The sequence below is a fragment of the Papilio polytes genome, unplaced genomic scaffold, assembly GCF_000836215.1.
Source record: "Papilio polytes unplaced genomic scaffold, Ppol_1.0 DF824146.1, whole genome shotgun sequence".
NCBI lineage: Eukaryota > Metazoa > Arthropoda > Insecta > Lepidoptera > Papilionidae > Papilio > Papilio polytes.
Window position 1 is genome coordinate 981,023 of NW_013525058.1, and position 25,703 is coordinate 1,006,725.

Sequence of the window (25,703 nt, forward strand, 5' to 3'; positions counted from 1 at the left end):
CCATTTCAAAGATAGCTGTTTAAATACAAAATGTCATCTCACTTATTTTCTTCGAAAGAGCAAAGATATGTATCACCAGCTTTTGCCCGCGATTCCATACACGTAGCCTAAAAAAAAGTAAGTAGTTTATGTGTTCTTCCAGAATATTCTCTATATCTATGCCAAATACCATCGAGATCCGTTCATCAGTTTAGGCTACAAAGTCTAATAAAATCCATCCATCTAAATTTTGGCATTTATAATATTAGTAAGAAGTAAGATTGTTTTCAAATATCTTGGCTCCGAATATTGTATTAAACGTTATCTTCTTTTTAAGGAATGGAGTATAAAAAAACAAAAATGTCGTTTTAATTTTATTTACATATTACGATTGTTTTTTTAAATGTTAAATGTTTTAATTATTCACTAAACACAATACATCAAGTTTTATATAGTTCATAATAAAATCGAATAGTTTTCTAATTTTCACTGTAGATTATAAACACGAGTGATTTTGTCGATTTTGACGACTAGCATAGTATTTATTATCTGTGATAAAAATAATATATTTAATTACGAACAAGCAAAAAAATACGTTAAAAAATCATAATTCATAAAAAGTGTGAAAAATCGAATGTGAAATTTGATAAGCCGATAGAAATATTTACTTATTTACTATTAATGATACATTTAAGAGAAATATTGAATTTTTTTTAGAAATTCATACAAGACATAATATTAAAAAGTGATTTAAATATATTTAGACTAGTTTTATGATGGGGAAATGTCTATGTACGGAGAAGTCGAACTCCGGCGGCGCGGTGGAGTCGCGCTTGTGTCCGCCAGCCAATAGTTTTAAAACTACAAAATTAGTTTTGGCCACTTTCAGCAGATCTGTTACCTGCAATAAAGGAATAATAATTTAATGGTTTTTAGTAAATTTTAACATACTTGATATCGATTTTAACTAACCTCTTGATCTGGTGTTGTTATAGATTCTAGAACAGTCCGCGCTTGTTGGAAATGTTTGCAGCCGCCTAAATACAGGATCACGGGATTTTCGTATCTATAACAATTGCATAAAGGATATATTAATAAAGCACTGAAATAAATGCTACGTCTAACTAAATATGTATTACACATTTATTAAACAGTAGCTTTCGCCCGCGACTTCTCTCGCGTGAAATTTAAAATTAAAATAAAAATTATAGCCTAAGTTACTCACTGATAACGTTGCTTTTTAATGGTGAAAAATCGGCCAAGCAGTTTTTGAGTTATTTGAATACATACAAAATACAAATTTTTTATCCTTTTAATATTGGTATAGATTTAATTTCTTGCTTTTTTTTTAAATAAAACTATTACACTAACGACACGCTTTAGGCCATTTTCAGACTAACATACAGGCAAGTAAATAGATAAAAAAAATGTAAGAAAGGGACAAAAACGACCCAATAGCAATCAATGGTTGCTATGGTTACTTAAATTCTCAGCCAATTGGCTACTTAAAATTTCAGCCTTAACAGCCTTAATTGTAGTGAATTTTTACATTATTAAGGGCCTGTCCCACCAAATTGTAAATTGTCTTATAACAATCCAACGTGTAAAATATGTGACGGAAATATCGGATTTTGTTCCCCCATCGGGCAGTGACGTCATTTTTGTTATCTGAGCCTCTATCAGTGGTGGGAGGCCCTTATTTGAGACGCATATGTCTGCACTTGGCACGTGGGTGCCTTCATGAGCAGTGTGAATGGGTACTTACTGAACTAGCGCGTACCTTCGATCACATCTTTACTTTGGTATAGGTGGGATAGTGGTCAAGCGCTGGTTTATATATAATAAAAAAAACATAAATGCGTGACTGACTTGAGCGGCTGCGTCATCTCGCAGAACTCGTGGTAGTGCACCTGCGGCGGCGTGAGCACGGCCAGCGGCGCGAAGCGGTGCTTGTAGCGCACCGCCTCGCTGTCGAAGGCGCAGCGCGGCTGCCGCACCTTGCCTTGCAGCTTGAACGCCACCAGCGCCTGCACATGTACTCGCATGTCTTCATACGCACCTCAAAACACTGACTGCCAATATGCATGCATTTTTTTAATCGATTCTTTAGCTATAACATGTCTAGAAAAAAATATAACACCTCAAAGAAAGTAGCCATTTAATTAAAAAATAATTAATAAAATCACAATTATTTTCGTGCCACTTAAACGCCGCCATTTTCGCAGGCTTCTGTGGCGTCAGTGAGTAGCATTTCCATGTCCGCTCAGATGACAGATGTCAACAACAAAGTGTTTGGTCTCTATATATTGGCCAATTGAGCTGAACTCCACTGTAAACGATGGAACGAACAAATCTAATGCCAATTTATATTGGTCAAAATCTGATATTTCACATAAGCATATTTAACAAACAGTAAAATGTAAGTGAATCGAATCACGATAATTTAGTAAAAGCTTCATTTTAATCGGGTGAACCGTTTCTGAGATTAGCGGACACAAACACACAGACAAATCGACAGATATTACATAACTCAAATATTATAACTTTTTATAATGAGATAAGCTAGTTAATTATAAAACACGGCTTAACTCACGTGAAAAATTCGGTATAGATGGAGGACCCCGACGGGTTCAAAACTGGCTGGTGCCTACACCGAAAATTTTCATGTGAGTTAAACCGTGTTTTATAATTAACTAGCTTTAGCCCGCAACTCCGCCCGCGCGAAATTAAAAAAATAGCCTATGTTACTCACATATAAATTACCTTTCTAACGGTGATAGAATTTTTAAAATCAACCCGGTAGTTTTTGACTTATTTCAATTCATACAAAAATACAAAATTTTTCTCTTCATAATATTAGTATAGATATCGTATAATGTCTCTAGAAAGTTTTTTTTTTTAAATTAATATTGCTTAGTAATATGGGCGTCACAGACATGTTATGCTTTAATAAAATATAGTCTTCATTACCTCTTATGTTTTCTTTCAATTTGCACAGAATACCTTACCAATATGGCCGTCGTGTCGTCGAGCTAATGCAACACCCTTACATTTGACTACTATCCGACTTTGACATTTGACTACTATCCGATTATTAACATAACAAGCACAATTACGACATTTTAAAACCATGTCATAAATATTTTAAATTATGTTTTGGATCCCAATTACAAAGCTTATATCGTTATTTTAAATTATGACAAATGGTATTGATTTATAGCACAGACTAATAATCTTCCAGAATACAGAATACGTCAAAGTAGTTAAAAAGCTAACAGTAACCTTATAGTAGCCTCCGCACATATTCTGCAGCACCTGGCACATGAGGCCCTCGCGCGCGTGCCGTGCCCGCTTCTTGTGCTTGCGCGCGCCCCGCTTGCAGTCGCGCCGCGCCTCGCCCGCCAGCGCCGCCGCGCGCCCCAGCGCCGACACCAGCCACCCGTACAGGAACTCGTACAAGTACCTTACACATATCTATTGTTGTAATGTTTTTACATTAGAATTAACAAAAAAATACAGCAAAAGGAACCTAAAAAATAAAGAATGGTCCATAAAACAAAACAAAAAAATGCCTTACACAATCTTACTTCTTACTAATATTATATATGCGAAAGTTTAGATGGATAGATGTTTGTTAGAGTTTGTAGCCTAAACGGCTGAACAAATCTCGATGAAATTTGGCATGGATGTAGAGGATAGTCTGGAAGAACACATAGGCTACGTAATTTTGTTTTTATTTTAAATCCACGCGGACGGAGTCGCGGGCGAAAGCTAGTTAATAATAATCATTGAATCTATTCGAAACATTATAACATTAGAATAAGGCCTTTTATGTAATTTCTTTTTTGTGGCAATTAATTATCATTCATTCATTCATTCATTCATGGAACAGTTCAGTTTGGTATCTATCGAGTGTATACCAGAATATGTAGTGGTACTCGTGCACGCTGTAGAGCTCCAGCTCGAGGCCGGCCAGCAGGTAGGCGATCATGACGCGCAGCACGTGGTACAGCAGCCACGTGCCGAGGCAGGAGCGCCCCGCGCCCGCGCCCGCCACCGCCCCCGCGCCCGCGCCCGCGCCCCCCACCAGCAGCGCGTCCACGCTCTCCGCCTGCATTAGATATGTACAAATGTTATATAAGTAATTTTAGACAACTTATTTAATTGATACTGTCGCTTTAACACTTCTCGTCCAGACCCAGATTGCGCGCCAAATCTATCCATACTTCTAGTGACATTGACAGCCAGGGACGTGACGTTTATGCCGATAATCTAGAGTTGTGCCAATTCTATAGCACGGTACTAATTTTATTCCTAACAGTAAATAACGATGGATGAAAGGCTATTTGTTTTAAAGCACCATTAACGAAAAACATACATAATTAAATTAAATAAAGACTTATAATAACTTGTAACACCAACTTGTAAGTATACAACCAGGGGTATTGAAGTCGTTCCAAATAAAAATCTACACTATTATAACCGATTTTTGTGTTGTGTGTCACCTCTTCCTGCAGCGCGGCGAACTCGTCCAGCAGGAGCGCCAGCTTGTCCCGCTGGCGCGCGCGGTTGTGTCCGCACACCTGCAGCAACACCGCAAACGGTCGCACGCACCGCACCAGAAACTTCTCTACCAACTCACGACCCTGGAACCATTTTTTTATCATAAAGTGATAAATGCCACATGAATTACCTGAATACCTACGGGTCAGTTACACCTTGACATCTTGATTGCCCATATTAATTATGATTTCAAGATGTATTTCCTTCCAATAAAAATAAGGAAAATAAACAATGCTTTTGATTGGAAATTTTTCATAAAATTAGTTTATATATAAGGATAAAATGTACAGACATGGTATTTTTTATAGTAAGGCAAACGAGCAAGCGGCCACCTGAATACGCCAAAATGGCGAAGTAACCGCTACTCATAGACATTCTTCCTATGCGTCTCTGCGGTCAAATCCACTTTTCCTGCCCATTCTCTCTTCTTAAAAAAGGGTGGTAAGGAAAAGGGACTAAAAGTACGCCTCCTTAAGGAGAGGGGGACCTAAATTATATATACCTGAGGGGTGGTCCCAGCGGGTGACTTGAGGGCGAGTGCGGGGGGGTTGACGAAGCTGCGTATGGACTCGCGCAGTATCTCGACGAAGGGATGCGGGCGCGGCGGCGCGGTGGCGGCCACGCTGAGGGAGGTGGCGGGCGACGGGCTCAGGTACAGCAGCTGCAGCGCGGACCGCGACAGGATGCACGACCGCTGTCGACTGAACTCCATGAAGAAATCCTGCAAATATCGGAACATTGCAATTACGATACGACACAAAGACTAAAGTCTTATCGTACTAATATTAAAGTTTCGAGCGTCGGTGGCTAAGGGGTTTAAGCACTTGACTTGTAATCTACAGGTCTTGGGTTCGAATCCCTCCGTGTACTTTTTATCGAATTTTCATTTCAATCATACTAATATTGTAAATACGAAAGTTTAGATGAATGGATGTTTGTAGCCTAAACGGCTGAACGGATTTCGATGAAATTTGGTATAGATGTAGAGGATAGTCTGGAAGAACACATAGGCCACTCACTCACTTTTGTTTTTATTATTCCACGCGGAAGGAGTCGCGGGTGAAAGCTAGATTGCTAGCTTTCTTTTCTTTAACTAGAATAAAAAAAAACTGAGTAAAACTGAGATTCGTTCAGCAGTTTAGACCATAAACTCTAACAAACATCCATCCATATAAACTTTCGTAATTATACCATTAGTATAAAAACTAAACTGCTGAACGAATCTCAGTTTTACTCAGTTTTTTTTAATGCCTTGCGGATGAAGCCGCATGGGAGCAGCTTAGTAAAACAAAAAATAAAGTATACATACGAGTGCAGTATGAAAGTTGGTGCAGGAGGTGATCTTCCAGGCGTGGCGCAGGCGTGCGACGAGGTCGTCGAAGTAGAGCAGCGCGGCGGCGCGCGGCTTGATGCGCGTGTAGCGCGGGAACGTCGGCGGCAACAGCCGCTGGTTTATCATCGGCTCGAAACCCATAGGATTAGGAGAATCCGCTACCAGATAAATACATTATTTTTTAAATTTAAGAGGGCCTGCCTCACCACTGGCCGATAGCCTCAGATAGCTTAAAAATGTTACTGTCAGATAAGGGAACAAAATCTGATATTTACATCACATATTTTACATGTTAGATTGTTATCTGACAGTTTACAATTTGGAGGGGCCCTTAATGTTAAAAATGCGAAACAACTGAACGGATCTTGATGAAATTTAGCACAGACGTAGAGGATAGTATAGAAGAACACAGAGACTAATCACTTTTGTTTTTTTTTTAATTCCACGCAGACGGAGTCGTGAGCAACAACTAGCGTCCAAAGAATGGTACCAACCACTGGTTGCTTGAGTTTTTAGATTCCGCAACCAGTGCTGTATTTTATACATCTTATTGTTTTTAAATATAATTTGTAAAATGTACTGAAGAGAACAGATTATATGAAAAATACAAACATAGTCTAAACTTTTAAGCTCAGTTAGTAATTTTTAAGATAGTTACTTCATTAAAATAACAACTAAGTATTGCATTGGATCTTATTTCTGTATACTGTAATATTAATATTTCCACTTACAATTCTCCACAGGCTGTGTTCCTTTCCCCGCTGTTTTAATAATGATTTTCATCATTTCGGAGCACCCATTAAGTAGGGCAACGCAATCTGCCCCAGACTGGGAATCTCGTTTTGTTATCACTAGAAGAGCTTGATAGATCATTCTAGTGAAGCGAATTCTAGCCGCCAAAGCCGGCCACAGATTATTTGCCTAAAAATATATAACAGTTGTTAAATAAAAAAACATATAACACCAAATATTAGGGTACAAGCGTGAAATTTTAAGTTCTCCTGTGAGTTACAATGAAAGTTTATACTGAAAAAATTTTGAGTCTGGTTAAATATTGTTATTATAATAAATTGAAACATGTATTACATTTTGTTTTGTTTTCTACTTACATCATCATCATCAAAACTCCGTGATTTCTTATTCAGATCTTCCTCTTGCTCTCTCAGCATTGCAATACATTTTTGTTCACTGACTTCGAGACTAGCATCATATGCGCTGCCCATTTGAGGATTAGAGCCAAGACGATAGCCGTAACCCATCGGTAGGAAGTCTTCCTCTTCAAATACTTGCGCTCTGAAAATAATTAGGATTTTATACTAGCTGCTAAAAATAATATCCTTTATTACTAACTGATAATGTAGCTTTTTAATAGTAAAAAAATTTTGAATGGTTTTTTTTAATGGTGAAATATGCCCAGTATCTTTTGAGTTATTTCAATATACACAAAAATACAAACCTTCCTTCTATAAAGAATTCATTTGATAATTAGTATACTAATAACAAGTAGCGAAGTGACCGCCAGATATTCGCATTTTCAGACATGTTGCATTCGGAAAAAACTTCTTACGTACAGAAGCAGATGTAATCTATACTATCTATACTAATGTAATAAAGCGTAAACACACACTACTTTGTGGCGTAAGAAGTCAGCAATTACGGGATATTTTTGAATAATTCTTTCTTTAATAAAAAGCCCTACACTTACGTCACGCATTAATGGCGTGAAAATATGTAGCCTAGAAATACTTAGGGGCTAAATATTTTGTATAAAATCATTAATGAGGGAAAGAGACCATAAGTTGCTGCTAACATCAAGGAAGCAAGGTTGCAATGCTTTATCATCATGTCATGTCATTTTGACATTTGCAATTCATATTTTAACACATGTAAACAATAAAACAAATTTTTATAATTCCACATGGATGAAGTCGCGGGCAACAGCTATTAAAAACATAAAGGACCCTAAATTAGGATTTTTTTATTCTCGTTTATATACACTTACTTGGTAATACAATCTCGTATACAGTCTAACAGCTTGTAGACAGCGATGCAGTATGCTTTCAATGTTTTATTTATAATAGAATGTGGCTGATGTAGATAGAGATTGGTGAACACCGTCTGTGCTAGTGAATGTCCTTCCAGCCAAGAGACGATGCAGGCCATCGTAGCATCAATAATACCTATTAACTCACTAGGTTCTAAGTCATCAATTTTTAGTTTTCCACTCTGAAAATATGCAATACTAGATTAATTATGCCACATCAAAATATACACAGGAAATTATAAAAGGTACGAAAAAAAAGATTATTGACTAACTATTGCTAGAGACTAACACTGACAGCAAATTAAAACAGCAACTTAGTTAAATGCCTATATTTTCCTGTAGACTGTTCTACATCTGTCCTTAATTTAATAGCAATCTGTTGATCTGTTATAAAGATTCCTTCTAAAAATATCTTTAATTCTGCACTTGTAATATTAAAGAGATAATAAGAAATTAAAGTAGGTCTTTGATATTAAAAGAAGACATGTAAAGTAAAAAAATCTATAAAACCAGTTTTAAGTGTATAAATGTTTTCAACAAGTATTTTTGTACTATAAATAAATACATACAGCAACAGCCTGTGGAAAATTCAGTGGTTTTGGATTCCCCCGATTGCAAAGCATTCCTGCATCCATCTTAGGATCCATCATCTCAATAGCTGACATGGCTTCAAATAAACCAAAGAGATGACCATCATGGAGTAATTCTCCCAATTTAAGATCTGAAATATGAAAATGATTAAAAAAGACAAATACATAATAGGAAAACAATAGCATTAATAATATTTTAGACAGTTATTTTGCAATCAATACCTTCAATATGTTTAAAGAAATCTGAAGTTATGTCTACCCAATTGTAGGTGACTTCAGGTGAGACTGGTAATGAATCCATGACCCTGTCAAACATTTTAAAACATAATAAAAACAATAATGTAATATCATACCAACAAGCATACAATATATAACAAACAGTTTTTAAATATGAAGTAGAAAAATAATATTAATAAATATGTTAATAATAAAATTTTAGTTAGAATTTTTAACTTGCCTGTTTTATTCAAAAGAATCAGAAGTAATTAAACCATTACAATAACAAGGGATAAATTTCATCAATATTTTACTATATTAATTGATTTTTCGAATTCCCTGCATTCTTTTTACAAAAGTGCAAAGTAGTGATTAATGATATTATATACAATAACGATTATATATTCGATGATTTACATAATATTAATATAGTAAAGGTAACAAACATAATTACATACCTAGAATGCATACTTAAACATTTATTTAAATGAATCAAACAAGCACTATTTATACACAGCTTAGCAGAATACTTTTATTAGTTACAATTAGATAAATTTAAGAACGTTAATTAATAAATACGGGTATAAAGAAATGTGTACATGATGATCTTTACTAACCCATCACCATCATAAAAATAATCACTATCTGCCATATTAAAGTTGGAGAGGTAAATCAAAGGTAGCAAGGGAAATATAAAAATAATTTACCATTTAATTTAATCACAAATGTAAAAAAAATAATTTGCCACAATAAAAACACCCGCTTTTCATCCTCTTTGACATTGACAGATGACAAGCATTCGGCAAATCATCGACAAACAACAACCTTTTCTGCTAAAGATTGCTTTCAAAACGTAGACTATATATATTTGTATTTCACAGATTCTATTAATTATTTATACCTTTTGGTCATATCTATTTTAACCACCACTTGGGCTTCAACTATTGATTGCTGGAGAAAATATTAGGTCAAAGTTGGGGAATTAACTAAATCAAACAATATGATTTTAGTCTAAAATTTTTATATATATCTAATACTGTGTTTGAACATGGGTGGAGGTGTTGTTTCGATATTGGGATCCTCTGTAACAGGATCATAAACATCACCGTTGACTTGTGTTGGTTCCATTGACTCCATTGTATCTCCATTAGTTGCGGCGTTTGCTGGATTACTGCCGCCTCCGCCAGGCTTTGAAAGACTTACACCATCTAGACCCATATCCATGCAATCAAAATGTAAAATCTGAAACAAAAACATAAGCTCGTGATAATTAATGGTCATATTTTTATTCATTTTCCACTTGATAACTTATGTTCATAACCAAGTTGTAACAAACAAATCATATTTGAAAAGAAAACGCATACAAAACTAACCAAAACTGGTGCCATGTCGATCCTGGTATCCATATCCATACAGACATGTAATCTCTGCTGAATTATCGAGACATCGAACAACCTGATACACATGTCAACAAGTCCGGGAGGCAAATACGGCACCGGAATAGGCACGCAGAAAGGTGGCGGGTTACTGGCTGCAAATAATAAGATATTTTTTTTGTTATCAATTAAGTACGTTTAAAACTGGAATAATGAAATTGAGAAGGTATAGTTACAACATGAAAAATATTTTACCTGAAAACATTTGTACCAAAACACTGTTGTTGCTCATTTTGACTTCCAAGTTTATAATTGCTTCTTCCGGTTCAAACTTTAGAATTGCACAAGCTGAAATAATAAGTAAACAAAATTACAAGATTGTACGAAGCAACTTTTACTAAAACAAAGGTTTTAATCTCATGTTTTTATTAGAGAAGAAAATTATTATGTTTTAGCTCTTTCTATCCGTAATTTTCGCATCAATATGAAATTTCGTCTTTTATAACAAAAAACGCCTTAAAGTTCGTATGTTTTCAATGATTACTTACTTCGCCTGTCGAAACCAAATGCTTCTATTCGTATGCCAGTGCAGCAAGTACATTTGTAACTTTCGCATTCACAGGGTCCACCGGTAAAAGGAAGTCTCAGTCGCCAACCAGGCCTGTACCATGGTCTGGGCATCATCTTTCGTATGGTCTGTAACAAAGTATACGATTTTTGATTTCATACTTTTACCGCTATTTATTTCAAAGTATTCATATTATAACTAAAATCTTACCTCGTTAGTGTGGATATCGTAATACACTGAAAAATCTGTAACATCCATAGCAACGCTTCTTTTGAAAATCTGAACAGCATTTTCATTATATGTGCTTCCTGAAATGTTTAAGGTTTTTCAATAAATATAGTCTGATAATATCTAATTCAATTCAACACATTCAAGCCTGCGCTTTAAAGAATTTTTTATGCGAGACCCTAATAATTATATCTTTAAAAGACAAGTTTTTTATTATGATTAAAATGAAGCGTCTGATCTCAACTCATCATCAACAGATTATATATTAATAGTAGTAGTAGTAGTAGTAGGGGGGCTACGTTTTTTACAAGTCCACGGCTAGCGCGTATTTTGGATTTTTTAAAGATTACTCCAAAAGAAAGAGAACCCCAGCAATTTACACTTTAATAAGTATCAGTATTAACAAAGTTAGCTATGTTTTAGCAGTAACATACTCACCTGGAATAACCGTTGCGCATAACATCAAATGAAAAATCACTTGTAACACTTTTGTTTTCATTTCTATTGTAATATTGTAAATAAATATTCAATTGTTGCCGTCACAAGGGACAACATACAAATGACAGCACGTTTGTACTTACGTTAACACTAAACTCTTAAAAGGTTCGGCTTGAACAATTCGTATGCTAGATATGTCGTGCGAACGATACTCGCTTGCGGTACTTTCTAGAGAAACTCCCGTATAGCACCGGCGAATATCAGCTAAGCATCATTAATTACCCATCTACATATCCACGATAATAGCTTTTACCTCATAGATCAATGAAAAACTTAGCAACTTTAAAAATTACTTTATTACAAAAGAAAGTAAGAGACCATCAAAAATAATAAATAACAGTCGCAACGGTAAAATCTATACAATAAATAACTTAATTATCTTAACTAATTTCATGAATCCAATTGGGGACTAAAATTGTCAGAAAATGGCTAAAAATCGTCTAAAGTATCAAGCAATGACCGCACGAGGTTCTCGTCGTATTCTTCAATGTCGTCCTCTCCGGCGTCAATGACAGCATCAACGCCGCCATGTGGGTTTGGTATTGTTAGTCCACCGCCTTCATCGGGTTTTAACATTGCTAAACCATTAGCACCCATCCTAATACAAAACAAAAATTATTTTTAAATACACGCTCTGTAGGAAAGTAGTTTATTGTAGTAGAAATTCTAGATTTATCCATACCGTAAACAGTCAAACGCAACATTAAACAGTTCCAAAGACCTCCACCGTCCATTCATTGCCAAACAAAAATGAAAGTTCCTTCCGGGGAAAAAGATGTTATACAACCGTGCGCATACTTTAAGGTTAGGCATTCTTGGTGGACTTATACACATTGGTCTTGGGTTTTTTCCTAAAAAGAAAATTACTATGATAATAAAAAAAATCTAAAAATTTTAATGAAAATTAAAAAGAAACATACCTGACATGGAATTTTCGTATAGTACTCTATCATTCATTGACATAGCCACATCAAATGCGAAATCTCCCGGATGATAAGTTATCTTCATACATGCTTTTTGTTTAAAATAATCTAGAATAGGTCCTGTACAACATTTACAGACTCCCAACGAACAAGAACATGGTCTAGATATAGGTGTAGTTTGTTCCGTTGTGTCTTGGTTCTGTCTAGAATAATCTATGGAGGTTCTTAATTTAAATCGATTTAACAAAATCAACGCACTATCTGGTACTTCTATTCCTTGTAAATTATTTGAATACGTTTCATTTTTTATTTTATATCCTGAAATTATTATTACTTGTTATAAAAATTGCCAGTAAAAATAGTGACATCAGCATTAAAAAAAACTTACCAATTTCGTTTCCATCAGATACAAAAAGAAAGCAAGTGACAAATAAAAACACAATAAGCTTCATATTGAAAGCTTATTTTAGCACGAAGCTGCGCTTGCGCCGGTCGCGTGAATACAGACACTCCAATTCGCTTTAACAGATTCGAACCGGTTCGAAAATCATATCTTTACTATGTTATCACTTTCACATTTATTTATTGTTTTTGTTTCTACTTAAGCGTTATTAAATCAAACTTTAAACTTCAAAGCGCCGCAGTCAATGGCGGCGAGCAGGAGACTGAAGTAAATACAACAAATCTTGTTGTGTTTACCACAGTCGCTCCTTTTTATAGCCTTACATAGTGATGTAAGACGTTCTTGTAATGGAAAACCCTTTAATGCACGCAACATTCTTCAATTCATGGAATTTGGGGAGATATTAATAAGAAAACTTGTATTATGTTGAAATAATTTAATAAAATAAATAGATTTATATTTACAAGTTGACTACATTTCTGGAATTAAGTTAATTGACTTTCCTATAAGGCGTTTATTGGAAAAATTCTCCGATAGCATCACCGATATCGTCTAGAGGTCCGTTATTATTTGGTCTTCCTCCAAATAGTCCACCACCGGGTCGACCGAATAGTCCTCCGCCATCGCCATCACCTAGAAGAGTTCCTGCGGCATTTTCCAAGAACCCACCTCCGCTATCTTCACTCCCACTACCAAAAAGACTTATTGGTTTCGGCCCAGAAGATACTGGTTTAGGCTTCAAGCCTGTTTGAACACCCGATGACCCAAAACTGAAAATTTGATTATTCTGATTAATTCAAAATTAATGTTGAGTTAGTATATAATAAATTTGTCTTACCCAAAGTACGAGTATATAATAAATTTGTCTTACCCAAAACATCTAAAAGAAGCGGAATAAACAGGAAATCCAGCGATATCCGCGTTCATATCCAAACACGCAAACGTATTTCCATTTCGGACACGTATGTCAGAGATTTCTGCACAAACACGGACGAAGGGTGCTCTCCTGGGATTGAAGCAAATTGGTGGAGGATCACTGGCTGCAAAGAATTTTATAATGCAACAATACTTAAATAAGCTAAAATCTTCGTCAAAAAATCTTACTTTCATATACTTATTTATAAATTACCTGACACTCTACGTCGCACAACTGTATTGTTATTAACGCTTAACCTTACGTCAAATATAAAATCTTCTGGCACAAAAGTTATATTTCCGCATGCTTTCATTCTTACTCTCTCTAAAATTGATCCTGTACAGCAGCCGCATTGTCTCTTTACACAATTACAGGGAAATCTCACAACTTGACCTTCAATTTCTTCCACTGGGTTATCAGAAACTTCATTCTCTTCAACGGGAATTGGTGTTATGGCAGCCAGAGTAGTTACTGGGCTTTGAGTTACTTCTTGAATAACTTCTTCATTTATTATATCATCTTCTATCGTTGTAACCGGTTCGATTGGACTAGAAACTTCCTCATCTACCTCATCTTCGTCGTTTTCATAGTCTTGGGGAACATGTACAGGCAGAACTATAGTAACTGGAGATTTTAAAATCGGTACTGGATGTAATGCTTGTTTCCAAACAGCGTTAGGTACTTTAAAGTCAATCACATCATATTCTCTATCCTTTGATGTGATTACATTGCCTGCAATAATTAACCTATAATAAATCGATTACGAATTAAACAATGTTTATTTAGATATTACATTCTCTTACCAATTCCAGCAAAACACACGTTGATGCAATACAATGTTAGCACTAACTTAAATGTGTTGGAAGTCATGGTATGTTATCTTCAGTTCATTGTAATTAAACAACAACAGTTACGCTCGACTTTCCAGTTGAAATTGTTAGCAAAGCAAGTCTCCTCCCACTATTTAACGGCTAACCAGTAAGAAGTTTGATTCTTATTTTAGCTGTACATCGATGAACAGCGCAAACAAGTTTTAAATTTTAATGCGTTGACAGGTGAAAGTGGTCGTTTTAAAACAAACCTTAAGATTTGAATACTACAATCCTTTAAGGACTGCAGTTTAGGTTCTGTTTTATATAATAACAAGAATTAGGCAATGTCCGGGACAAACCAAAGTCAATTTCTCTTTTGTAAATAGAATGTGTTATAAATATTTAAGGGTATTGGGTTTAAGGGGTATTCAAACCAACTTTAAAGGAAAATTTAAACGTAGTTCATCGAAATTTTGTTTTATAACATATTAAAGGTTTTATTATCTTCCAGTCTTTTTACATGTAACATGTAAATATAGTCTTTTAGGTTTTTTTTAAGTTTTTAAACCAAGGATCAGATTCTTTTCCATACCAGAAAGAGTTTTATTAAAGTAGCAATTTTTTAAAATGATATTGAAGAATGTGTTTTTCACCATATAGCTTTTTTCACTGATTAAAGAACGATTAACGGTTTTCATTCTCCACTATCCGTAACCAAAGATAAGTTTAGCAAATAAAAAATTTAATGTCATCAGTTAACGATATCGGAAGACAAGTAAAAAAGGGGTTTTGCTTTGAACATTTTTAATAAAATAAAAACATGGGTATGTTGTAATTACCGTTTACATTTTAACATCAAAGGCAATATTTTCAACGCTTTAATTACTATCAAGAAATAAATAATATTTAAATAATTTATCTATTTACAAAGTTCTTATGAAATAAGTTAAATGAAAATAAATAATTACAATCTAACTAGATCTATTAAAGTCTCTTAATCCGTCATGCCTTAGACCAGTCCCCTTGCATCATTTTATTTTGTCTTCTACTTTCTTTATTTTTATTATTCATACGATCAGCGAAACCCATAGAGGCCGATAAATCTCCGATGATATCGTAGTCATCTTCATTTTGTTCACCTTTACCGTGTTTCATATCTTTATTTTTGTTTTGTCTTTTATGTCTACCGAAAATACCCAGTTGTTGCCCAACACTTTCTCCAATTTTAGTCAAATCTAGAACATCTAAATCAGCTAATTGGAAAACTGCTCCTCTGTGTTTCTTCTTTGGTAATGTTAGATCCTTGTAGTTATTCCCGGAATAGGCGATTTTGTATTTATGACCACGGGTTTGTTCAGACAAATTCGATTCTCTTTCAGGTACAAGTTCTTCAGACTGTGAATCTAGGTTCTGAACTATTTGAATCATATCATCTGAAATTGGTTCTGTTGGGAGGAATGGCACAGTAGATGGGTTTTTAGGAGTTATTGTTTCTACTTTCTCGTAAAGAACTTCTGAATAACTTGTTGTTTTTTTGTTGGTTTCGCTATCTTCCTGAGGAATAACTGGAGTTATAGGCATTACAGAAAGTTGACCTGTTATATGTGCCAATGACATTTCGAGACTTGGGTCATCAAATGTGGTTACAGTTTTTGGTGTAGTTAGAAACTGAATTGTGGAAATTTTTTCAGTTGCTAAAGTAGTTTCTTGGTTTATTAAATCCGCCATTGGCTTTTGCTCGTCATCTTTCAATGGTACAATATTAGAAACTATCGGTGAAAATGTTGTGGTGGAAATTGTTGAGCTAATAGTCGAAGTAGGTTCGGCAGAAGTTGGTGGTCTTCTTGACGGACGTCCACTTGGTCGTCTTGTTGGTCGTCGCGTGGTTCGACGAGAAATGGGACGAATTCTAACAGTAGTTGTTCTCGTTACCGAAGGTCTCACAGTTGTTACTCGAGAGGATGGTCTTCTTATTGGGCGGCGTGTAGGTCTTGGTCGCCGTGTTGTAGTAGAAGATGGTACTATGGGAGCTTGTTTCTTTTTGTTTTTATTGGGTTTTTTACTACCAGAGCCAAAGAGATCTCCTAACAAATCTTCTCCTAGAATACTGAATCCTGTGTAGTCTGCACTCTCCACGTCATTAACAGCATCAAGATCACCTAAAAATAAGAAATAATTAAGCGTAAGAATTACGGCTTGCATACTATTTTTTTAAATCAATTCAGTCACTATTATGCTCTATATAATTTGTAACCTAAGTTTTATATAATTTTAAGAAACCACTATCTACTTACCACCATCGTCGTCGTCATCGTCGGCTTCTTCATATTCATCATCACCTGTGAGTCCGAAATCAACATCATCATCATCGTCGTCGTCATCGTCATCGTCATCATCGTCATCAGAGTTTTTATCATCTTGGGGGAGTAACGGTAATGGATCCGCCGGTTCCGACGTTACACCACGCGGGCCAAATTTAAAACAGGATACCCTGACTGCTGCTTCTACGGTACTCTTGGATTGAAGTTCTAAACCTAAACATGCTCTGAATTCTTCACCAGTTCGAGCAATATTATAAACTCGTCCACAGAATTTTGATATTCCTCCAGGTAGAGGCATACAAACTGGACTTGGTTTGCGACCTGGAAATCAAAACGTTCATGGATTTAAAACATAATAAAAATAATGGTCAAATCTTAAATAGGACATAAAAGTACAAATTCACTAAATTTGTGATTTAGAAATGAAGGTCATGGAGGTTGTTATTTGGAAAAACAAAATTACTTACTGGATAAAGTACGATTTGCAATTACTTTTCTTCCAAATCTCAACGAGACGGACATCTTATCGTCGTTCAAATACATTAAAGTCGCACATCCTGAAATTAAAATTAATCTCAGTTATAAACTAATTTCAACAAAAAAAAACAGTTTTTAGGCCTTTATGTGTTGTTTAACCAATTGTCGTTTACTCTATTCTAAGAGCGGGTGCACCTTTGAGTAAACTATCGCACAACTGTTGTGTGACTGTTGATTGTCGATAATTTCGCAGCCAATTCAACTGTTAATGCAATTCAACTGCACAACTGAAAATCGAGTAGTGTACACACCTCCCCATAAAAAAACAAAGGAATCAAAACGCCACAAAACAGTTGTGCGATAATTTAGTCAAAGTTGTACATAGTACTTAATGTGTAGTTTTATGGGATTCTATGATACAATTTTTTAATGTTTTTTCCTTTCGGGACAGTCAATCAGATTTTACCTGCGCCGCTTAAATTAACAAGCGGGACCTGGAAATCTCTGCAACAGTTGCAATAAACTTCAGAGCACTTGCAATATTTATTGATGCTGTTATCTTCTATTTTAATATCATTGTTCTTATTCGTGACGCCGGTCTTGTTGCTATTCTTCTTTTTCCCTGCACAAAAAAAAATATGAATAAACTAGCTTTTGCCCGCAACTCCGTCCTCGTAGAATTAAAAAAGTGAGTAGCCAATGTTGTCTTTCAGACTATCCTCTAAACCTATGCTAAATTTCATCGATTTTTTTTTATATGAGAAGGGGGTAAACGAGCGTCGGGAACAAATAGGTGGTCAACGACGCCCATGGACATCCGACCGCCAGAGGAACTACAGATGCGTTGCCGGCCTTTGAGGAAATTGTAGGCTCGCTTCTCGTTGAGTCGTTTAGTCTACAAAATCTAACAAACATACATCCATCTAAACTGTCGCATTTATAATATTAATATGATATACTTTGCCGCCACAATATAGCTATCTTTGTTTTTTTGAGGGAATATAAGAGATCGCACTATCATCGAACACTTATTCAAAAAGCCTTGATCTAAGTCAAAAATGCTCGTACTATTGAAAAAGTGATAAGCGATGTTTTTGTTTCTTTAATCGTCGTTTAAATTAAAACAGTTACCAGGACCGTCTAATGAATTCCTAGTTCATTGGTATCACTTTCGATTCACTTTACAGTACACGCGACATAACAATAAATTATTTTTTTTGAATTACAGAGTTGCTATTCGATATACGCAAGAAACAAGTAAAGCGTAAAAATTATTGATGATTTATAAATTCTTAAACTTACTGCGATAGACAGAATAAATAGTCAATAAGGGAGCCTTTAAGTATTTAAGTTGAATTGGATACTCAAATAAACTTACCAATTTGTTTTGAGGCCGCAAACGCCAAAAGAACAAATATCAATAGAAGCTCAAATACCAGGGAGAGCTTCATCTTGAAGGACTACTCCCTGCCTGTAAAAAAGAGAATTTAATATTAGTATGTTATTCACTTCTTGGTCTTTTTAGTATGAAAATTAAGCAAATAGCAAAGTAAAATATGTTATCACATGTTAAAGTAAATTAAAATACGGTATTACTTAAATGAGATAGTTTCATAAGATTATTTGTAGTAACATGATTAACACTATTTTGGTTAACTTTAAAATTTTATTAGCTTTCGTCCACAACTACTTCCGCGTGGAATATAAAACAAAAGTGAGTAGCCTATGTATTATTCCAGACTATCCTCTATATCTATACCAAATTTCATCGAAATCCGTTTAGGCTACAAATTCTAACAAACATCCATCCATTCATCCAAACTTTCGCATTTATAACATTAGTATGAATTATATTATTTTCGAAAGAAATATTTGTTTGTATTAAAATTGTTTCAAAAAATTTATAAATTTCCTTTTACTCATTTAATCAAAGCCTCTTACAAAGACATTTTACATTATTTGTATTACAACTGAAAATGAAAATCAAACGCGTTGAAATCTTTTCCACTACGCAATTCGCTTGATATATTACACAATATTTGCAGCATACACAATGCCAGTTTACATACAAATAAATATTTCAAATGGTATAATAAAAATAAACTCACCTGTTATAAGAAACTTCTTTATAAAATAGCTACAAAACTCCCGATAATAATCGCGTCGCGGTCACACCGGTCCGAAAGTTGACGTTCGATTAAATTACAATGATTAGAAATCACGACAAGTGGCCCTAAACGTATTCAACGGCCTTACAGCGGCACCGATACCATACAACCAATGCCTCGTACTCAGAGAAATGTGAAATGACACCGCACTGTCGACTAGAAAGGAACACTATCGATCATTTGTCTCTATCACTCACTATAGAGTTGTAAGAAACAGACGATAGACACGCGCGGTTATGTAGAATTCAATGTCAATCGCTTGTGATGCCTACTTTTATTAACTAAGGACTAGGTTAAGGGTAAAATGTACACATTTAGTGTACACATAATTAACATCATGTCTTACTTAAATAGAGATTTGCAAAAAATTTCGAATTGTTGGTCTATTGAAATGGAGGAAATTGTAGGACATAAAAAAAGAAACCAATCATTATTCATTTATTTAATAAATTATTAATGTCATTTATAAATATTTCTTTAAATAAAAATTAAAGACATAATCTAAAAAAGGAGGAAATCATATATTTATTTGAGGACAACGTTATATCAGCTAATTGCGAAAGATTTACTAATATTGTTTTGTGTATCCGGAATCAGTAAATATAAATTTCTTTTCATAGAATATTCTAGAACCTATACGTAGTTAGTACGTTGATCTCGGATATAGTCGTACTCTATGTATTGGCTCGAAATTTACTTTAACTAAAAATACTGTTTAAATAGAAATTGATCCTGAAATATGGATGTTTTAAAATGAAAATATTTACTACAGTCAGTATTACACTAAATATATTTCTACGTAAAAGTTAAATTTTATTCTGTCGCGTTTAATTAAAAGTAAGTCTTAAAATTGAATAAGACCAAAGTACCTATAATCGAGGCTAGGCTCAAGCATTTCCATAGGTAAGTTTGGAAAAAAAAGTAATAACAAAATTTCTTACGCCAATATGATGTGGGAGAACTACATGAAGGTCGGCTGCAGTCGAGCGGCGTGTATCGCGGGTGGTTCGGTCACTTTCTACTCGGTGAAAGTTGAACGTCGTCTCCGGACATGTTTGTTTTTCAAAACTCATTCACACTACGACTCTACGTAATTCTTGCTGTCTGGGTCAATGTTCGACACGTTAATAAAATTATGTATATGTTTCATGTGCGTATGTCTAAAAATGTATTTATTTTTGTTTACCGGAGCATATAAAGTAACATTACTTTTGTAACAATAATGTTGTGAGTTTATGTAAGACACATTATAAGTCGCACATAACCGTATATTATGTTTCATCAAGTGAAATTCTTCAAAATAATTTCTTATATTCTTAGTGTTATATGTTACATAATTTGTGATACATTTTCACAGCAAAATTAACTGCGAAAGAACCAAAAAGACCACCGCATTTAATTAAAAATCTCAATGAGAAAAAACTGATGTTCGGTCTAGATCTAAAGGTAAAAAAAAAAACAAAAGCAGATGTTTTAAGGCTTATTAAACTTAACAATTAGTATGCAAACTAAAAGGAAGGAATACTAAGTACAAATGTTTCATATCCGTTTGCAAATTCTGATTTTTTACACGCATTTTGTTTGTTATATAAAAAGTTTTCATTAATATTCACAGCTTATTTCCGAGTCCTAATGTAAATACCATACGCATGCACGCATTTATGACGCATGCGTTGAAAATGTAACTTTTAAACAATCGTCAGTTATAATTTCCGCTACAAACTTTCTTGTTTAACTATTGGCATTTTACTGGTGTTAATCTTTATGAGTGACATAATTGAAGGCTTTGATATCAATTGAAACGTTTTTTTTTATATGTAAACATCTGTCACTTATTTAATATTTGAGAAGTGCTTTTATAACACGCTCAACATAAATGTTTTTCAATTAAAAATCATTCTGGCGTCTTTAGACATTTAGAGTTTCATCAGAATGCATCGTGGTTATCTATACGAATATTATAAAGAGGAAAGATTTGTATTGTTAGAATGGTAAGTTATCTTTGAGTAACATAGGCCATATTTTCACGCGGAAGAAGTCGCGAGCAACAGCTAAGGAACAAATAAAGGCCAAACTGGCAAACATTGACTTTAATGTAGCAAAGAGTACAGTTTATCTTAAAAATGAAAATGAAAATATTTTATTAACACAGTAAAGATTACAAAACAAATATTTTTGACAAGAACTTAAAATTAAACATGACAGAAAATTAATTACAGTTATCTTAATTTACTATTTATGGTTATTCGAGTTAATCTGGCTACACTAGAAAATGCCTGTATCGTGGCCACCGGAATTCATATATACTATCTGTATCCGTACACAAAATGTCTATTCTTCTTAGTAAATAATGTCTATTCTTCTTTTCAAATGTATCTCAATGAACTTTAATTAGAGTATGTTGCACATGATCCGTCGCCGGCGCGGTTTATTGACCCCATTGCACGGCGGTGGACCGTAATGCACCTGCTTACACATCTTAATGATGCTAACATATATTTCACGGTAAGTACATCATTAATTAAATCAGAAAAAAAAAAACAATTTATATTAAACAAGATACGCAATTCCACCTGTAACAATAGAATGAAAATAAAACTAGTTATTTTGATCCAGAGTATAGGATTTAAGACAGGAAACTTCGTATATGTCCTCAGAACAAACAATTGCAAACGTCAAAATGACATGAAATGATGACAAACCATGGCAACTTTGCTTCCTTGATGTTGGCAGCAACTTATGGTCTCTTTCTCAAGATAGGGTTTTTATCCAAAATATTTACCCCCTAAGTTTAATAACCTGAAAATATATAACTTAAAGCGTGACGTAAGTGTAGGGTTTTTTTATTAAAAATGACTATTCAAAAATATGCTGTAATTGCTGACATCTTAGGCAACAAAGAAGTGTGTGTTTACGCTTTATTATAATTGTATAGATAAGTCTGTTAACCTCAAGTGTCGATCTGGCATAAACCAATTAAAATTTTCTGAATTTAATATTACCAATATGTATTTAGATGTCGAGAAATCAATACAATAAATAATGTGAATAATGCATAAAGTTCAACCTAAGTGATTGCGATAAAACTAACTTGTCAACAGAACGAAGATAATTCTATGATTAGTACTGCGATAGTCTTATTTCTCATAATTATTATATCAACTGATACCACCATGTACGCTTTCTCAATTCAGCAGTGCATATCATTACAGTATAGTTATGCTTTATTTAAAATTTCACCTTCTATTATTGTGAGTGAAGTGAAACGGCCCGAACAAGATCCGAGTAAAGGAGTAGTCAGCAGTGTTGACTCGCCGCGGGCCAAGCACGACGCCTCTCGCGTACATCTGACGTCATCTTACACGCGCGAGATTTAAAAAAAAATAAATTCATTAAACGCTCTAGAATTTAATTGCAGCAGGATGGCGGTCAAACTTACACTGTCCTTGCTGGCTCTCCTAGCGGTCGCAAATTGTGCAAGTTTTTTAGGTGAGTATAAAGGCATTTTTATAATTTTTTTTAATTAATCTTGTAACCCTAAGGAATAGATTACCCTTTTATCTATTGTACTCATATTCGTCATTTATATATTTACTTGACTAAAAACTTTCTGAATTAACTTTCTATAAAATCAAGTTTTTTGTCAATTTTTAATTACAATAAAATTAAGTCGTACTTAAATATTTTTAAAATAAAAATCCTTTTACATAAAGACGCGACATTCTATAAATCGAAAAACAAAATCCTACAATTTCCTTTTATATACAGTTGATATCTTATATAAATGATACATAATATAGTGGTTACCGTAACACTGAACAATGCCCCTAAAGAGTATACACACAAGTGAAAGTAAAACAATTTGAAAGTGATAAATCATCTTGCGTGATGTCACCGACGCTGTCACACAAAGTAGCAACGCTCAAACACTTATAGATTCACTTTTTGCGACACTTATTTCATCCATTATACAATGCACATGACACTAATAGACGTATAGGGTTCACATTCACGATACGAGTATTTGGTGTCGACTGTTGACAATTATATTATACTAAATTTCGCCGCGACTCCGTCCGCTTAGTATTAAAAAAACAAAGCCAAGTAGCCTATGTGTTCTTCCAGACTACCCTCAGATCCGTTCAGCAGTTTAGGCTACAAACTCTAACAAACATCCATCCATCTAAACTTTCGCATTTATAATGTTAATATGATCTCTGTGTGATAATCCCTAATTTTTCTTCAACATCTCATTAAGATCCATAGAACCGTTCTGGAAATACCTTCTAACATCAGATACGCTCTAATAAAGTTCAAGAAAGACAAAGAACGTTCCATAGAAACCAGGATTCAGTTATAATTTTAAATCGCTCCTTGACTTCGACATCCCTTTCTGAATTATTAATTATTTCCGTATTCTATTCAGATTACCTTGACTGGGACGGTGGGAAGAAGCTGATTGAAGTCCCTGAGCAAAGAAATTCTCAACCGAACAGGAATTGTATGTGTAAAGGTCCAGCCTGCATCTGTTGTGTTGATTTCAACATTACCATCGTCGATCTCGGTGGTCCAGGTAAGGTTTATTAAACATTTAAGGAAATAGAAGCCAAGTGTAAAAAAAGACATCTAATTCTTTAAAGTACATTTTGCGGAGCTTCTAATTCAAAATATCGTAGAACTTCAGTTGTTCTTAATTCAAACAGCATTGAGTCCAATTTGATCTGATTTTGCTATCTTAAAATCTCTTTAATTTCAAGGAAATTTTAAAAGATCATTTAAAGAACTACACATAGTGTAATTTATGTTTGTATGTCGCATACATATCTCATAGTTAATCAAATATCTTTTCAGGATGTGTACACATGAAATATTTATCTCCTGATGATGGATTCTCAGTTAAGGTCTCATATGGAAAAAGTCTCATTCACAGTTCAAAAATTCAAGGTAATCAAATTATAACTATCTTCTTAAAAATAATTATTCCTTATATTGAATTTTAACTATGTATCCATTTTTTAAAGCTCTACGTTGACCGATGACAACGCTAACATCCCTAACATCCTCATACAAGTGGCTTTAGAAACATAAATAATAAATGAATGAAAGTATAAATTTATTCTGCCATATAATTATATGTTTATACCCATTAAACCTGTTATGAGCCGGTAAGGGTACTTAAAGAGAAAGCGTACCGACTTTAAAAGCAATACAAGATTAAATACACACTTAACTTGTAAATTTCTACTAGCTTATTAAAATAGTCAATACCAAGACATAACTTTCCACATTTCAACAATTGTTATGCTAAAAATATCAGAGTTACTCAAGTTAATGGATTAAAACTCTCTATTCTTTTATTTAAGGAGCAAATCCACCACCAATCTGTCTACAAGTCTTCGGAAAGTTTGCACAAGTATGTGCGAAGTTCAATGACCTCGCTCCAACCGCGGACGGCCTTCGGGGTTGTTTAGAACTGGGACCCAAGTTATTTGGCGAGACACAGCTGGAGTTTCCTATAGGATGCTTCAAATCGACAGCCGGCGGTATGGAAATGGAAGACCCACCAGCGGAGACTGAAGAGTAAGTCGATAGTAATCCTAATTAAAGAATGGCTCTAATTGTTCTGATAATTGCAATGCTTGGAGGATCGCATAATTTGGCAGGATTCAAGGAACGCCAATGTATTGCCGTGTATTGATTTTCCAATGTAAATCTATCTCAATCAGAATCTCAATTATCATTGTATTAGTAACTTAAACTTTATTAGAACTATTAAAGCATGAAACTGTGAATTTTTCGATCTAAGTCCAATTAATGTTAATAAGTTTTTTTTATATATATTTAGAGCAACAACAGAAGCAGAGACTGCATCAGAAGATTCGAGTGATTCAACAGATTTCGACGCGGAATCATTCCTTTTAGGTGTTTATCAGACTGCAGAACAGGGCATGGCTTTCTTAAGCAGTTTACTCGACATACCGCGACAGAACGCTACTAATGTAGTCACCTCTACCGCAAAACCTGAACCACAGCGGAGAGGTCCAAAGAACCTGAAACATCCTAATTTACTGTGATAACTTGCCCTGTTAGCTTTAAGTACAAAGTAGCATTTCTTAGATATAAATTATTGCTTGCGCAACGGCTTCTGTTCTTAATGCAGTTGAAGATATGTGTATGAAAATAATCCTATTAATTGCTTTAATAATGTTATAGTTACTAGTTTATAATTTTTGTTAATAAAATATATTTTTTACATGTCTACTTTGTCTCTATTACATCCAAAAGAAC

At 34.5% G+C, this 25,703-nt stretch overlaps 5 protein-coding genes across 6 annotated transcripts; 1 reads left to right on the forward strand and 4 right to left on the reverse strand.

Annotated features, from left to right (window-relative positions):
• Positions 1–352: 352 nt before the first annotated feature.
• LOC106111933 (N-alpha-acetyltransferase 35, NatC auxiliary subunit) lies at positions 353–9,526 on the reverse strand. Of its 2 annotated transcripts, none has more exons than XM_013294142.1 (14): positions 9,343–9,426; positions 8,732–8,814; positions 8,489–8,640; positions 7,878–8,101; positions 6,985–7,168; positions 6,607–6,796; positions 5,852–6,033; positions 5,045–5,263; positions 4,485–4,625; positions 3,900–4,090; positions 3,262–3,442; positions 1,849–2,006; positions 952–1,045; positions 353–880 (listed from the first exon to the last, which is right to left on the reverse strand). In XM_013294142.1, exons 1-14 carry the CDS (start codon positions 9,375–9,377, stop codon positions 740–742), a joined length of 2,175 nt encoding a protein of 724 aa, XP_013149596.1. In that variant the 5' UTR covers positions 9,378–9,426; the 3' UTR covers positions 353–739. The 2 variants fall into 2 exon arrangements, with proteins under 2 accessions (XP_013149596.1, XP_013149597.1); XM_013294143.1 differs by lacking the exon at positions 9,343–9,426 and adding an exon at positions 9,433–9,526 and having other exon boundaries at positions 354–880.
• Positions 9,527–9,745: 219 nt separating this feature from the next.
• LOC106111935 lies at positions 9,746–11,537 on the reverse strand. The gene is made up of 6 exons (XM_013294144.1): positions 11,336–11,537; positions 10,880–10,977; positions 10,650–10,797; positions 10,357–10,449; positions 10,099–10,256; positions 9,746–9,967 (listed from the first exon to the last, which is right to left on the reverse strand). Exons 1-6 carry the CDS (start codon positions 11,394–11,396, stop codon positions 9,746–9,748), a joined length of 780 nt encoding a protein of 259 aa, XP_013149598.1. The 5' UTR covers positions 11,397–11,537.
• Positions 11,538–11,682: 145 nt separating this feature from the next.
• LOC106111936 lies at positions 11,683–14,615 on the reverse strand. The gene is made up of 7 exons (XM_013294145.1): positions 14,441–14,615; positions 13,851–14,369; positions 13,593–13,761; positions 13,250–13,491; positions 12,316–12,642; positions 12,078–12,246; positions 11,683–11,993 (listed from the first exon to the last, which is right to left on the reverse strand). Exons 1-7 carry the CDS (start codon positions 14,505–14,507, stop codon positions 11,825–11,827), a joined length of 1,662 nt encoding a protein of 553 aa, XP_013149599.1. The 5' UTR covers positions 14,508–14,615; the 3' UTR covers positions 11,683–11,824.
• A 628-nt stretch (positions 14,616–15,243) lies between these two features.
• LOC106111981 (eisosome protein SEG2) lies at positions 15,244–19,553 on the reverse strand. The gene is made up of 6 exons (XM_013294204.1): positions 19,356–19,553; positions 18,626–18,718; positions 17,714–17,869; positions 17,238–17,327; positions 16,744–17,091; positions 15,244–16,608 (listed from the first exon to the last, which is right to left on the reverse strand). The coding sequence occupies exons 2-6, from the start codon at positions 18,696–18,698 to the stop codon at positions 15,452–15,454; spliced, it is 1,824 nt and encodes a 607-aa protein (XP_013149658.1). The 5' UTR covers positions 18,699–18,718; positions 19,356–19,553; the 3' UTR covers positions 15,244–15,451.
• A 3,142-nt stretch (positions 19,554–22,695) lies between these two features.
• LOC106111980 lies at positions 22,696–25,665 on the forward strand. The gene is made up of 5 exons (XM_013294203.1): positions 22,696–22,904; positions 23,842–23,988; positions 24,267–24,359; positions 24,779–24,995; positions 25,261–25,665. Exons 1-5 carry the CDS (start codon positions 22,838–22,840, stop codon positions 25,487–25,489), a joined length of 753 nt encoding a protein of 250 aa, XP_013149657.1. The 5' UTR covers positions 22,696–22,837; the 3' UTR covers positions 25,490–25,665.
• The last annotated feature ends 38 nt before the right edge of the window (positions 25,666–25,703 follow it).

Excerpts from the sequence above, each read along its gene's own strand:
- LOC106111933 (XM_013294142.1), bottom strand. The coding sequence starts at position 9,377 with ATGGCAGATAGTGATTATTTTTATGATGGTGATGG. Across the intron at positions 8,102-8,488 it reads ATTTTCCACAGGCTGTTGCT|AGTGGAAAACTAAAAATTGA; the intron begins GTATGTATTTAT and ends GCATATTTTCAG. Across the intron at positions 881-951 it reads TAACAACACCAGATCAAGAG|GTAACAGATCTGCTGAAAGT; the intron begins GTTAGTTAAAAT and ends CCTTTATTGCAG.
- LOC106111935 (XM_013294144.1), bottom strand. The coding sequence starts at position 11,396 with ATGAAAACAAAAGTGTTACAAGTGATTTTTCATTTGATGTTATGCGCA. Across the intron at positions 10,450-10,649 it reads ATTTGGTTTCGACAGGCGAA|CTTGTGCAATTCTAAAGTTT; the intron begins GTAAGTAATCAT and ends TTATTATTTCAG. Across the intron at positions 10,257-10,356 it reads TTTGGTACAAATGTTTTCAG|CCAGTAACCCGCCACCTTTC; the intron begins GTAAAATATTTT and ends TATTATTTGCAG.
- LOC106111936 (XM_013294145.1), bottom strand. The coding sequence starts at position 14,507 with ATGACTTCCAACACATTTAAGTTAGTGCTAACATTGTATTGCATCAAC. Across the intron at positions 13,762-13,850 it reads TGTGCGACGTAGAGTGTCAG|CCAGTGATCCTCCACCAATT; the intron begins GTAATTTATAAA and ends AATTCTTTGCAG. Across the intron at positions 11,994-12,077 it reads GTTGCGTTTGACTGTTTACG|GATGGGTGCTAATGGTTTAG; the intron begins GTATGGATAAAT and ends GTTTTGTATTAG.
- LOC106111981 (XM_013294204.1), bottom strand. The coding sequence starts at position 18,698 with ATGAAGCTCTCCCTGGTATTTGAGCTTCTATTGATATTTGTTCTTTTG. Across the intron at positions 17,870-18,625 it reads TGCGGCCTCAAAACAAATTG|GGAAAAAGAAGAATAGCAAC; the intron begins GTAAGTTTATTT and ends TTTTTTGTGCAG. Across the intron at positions 17,328-17,713 it reads TGTTAATTTAAGCGGCGCAG|GATGTGCGACTTTAATGTAT; the intron begins GTAAAATCTGAT and ends TTTTAATTTCAG.
- LOC106111980 (XM_013294203.1), top strand. The coding sequence starts at position 22,838 with ATGGCGGTCAAACTTACACTGTCCTTGCTGGCTCTCCTAGCGGTCGCA. Across the intron at positions 23,989-24,266 it reads CGTCGATCTCGGTGGTCCAG|GATGTGTACACATGAAATAT; the intron begins GTAAGGTTTATT and ends ATATCTTTTCAG. Across the intron at positions 24,996-25,260 it reads CCACCAGCGGAGACTGAAGA|AGCAACAACAGAAGCAGAGA; the intron begins GTAAGTCGATAG and ends ATATATATTTAG.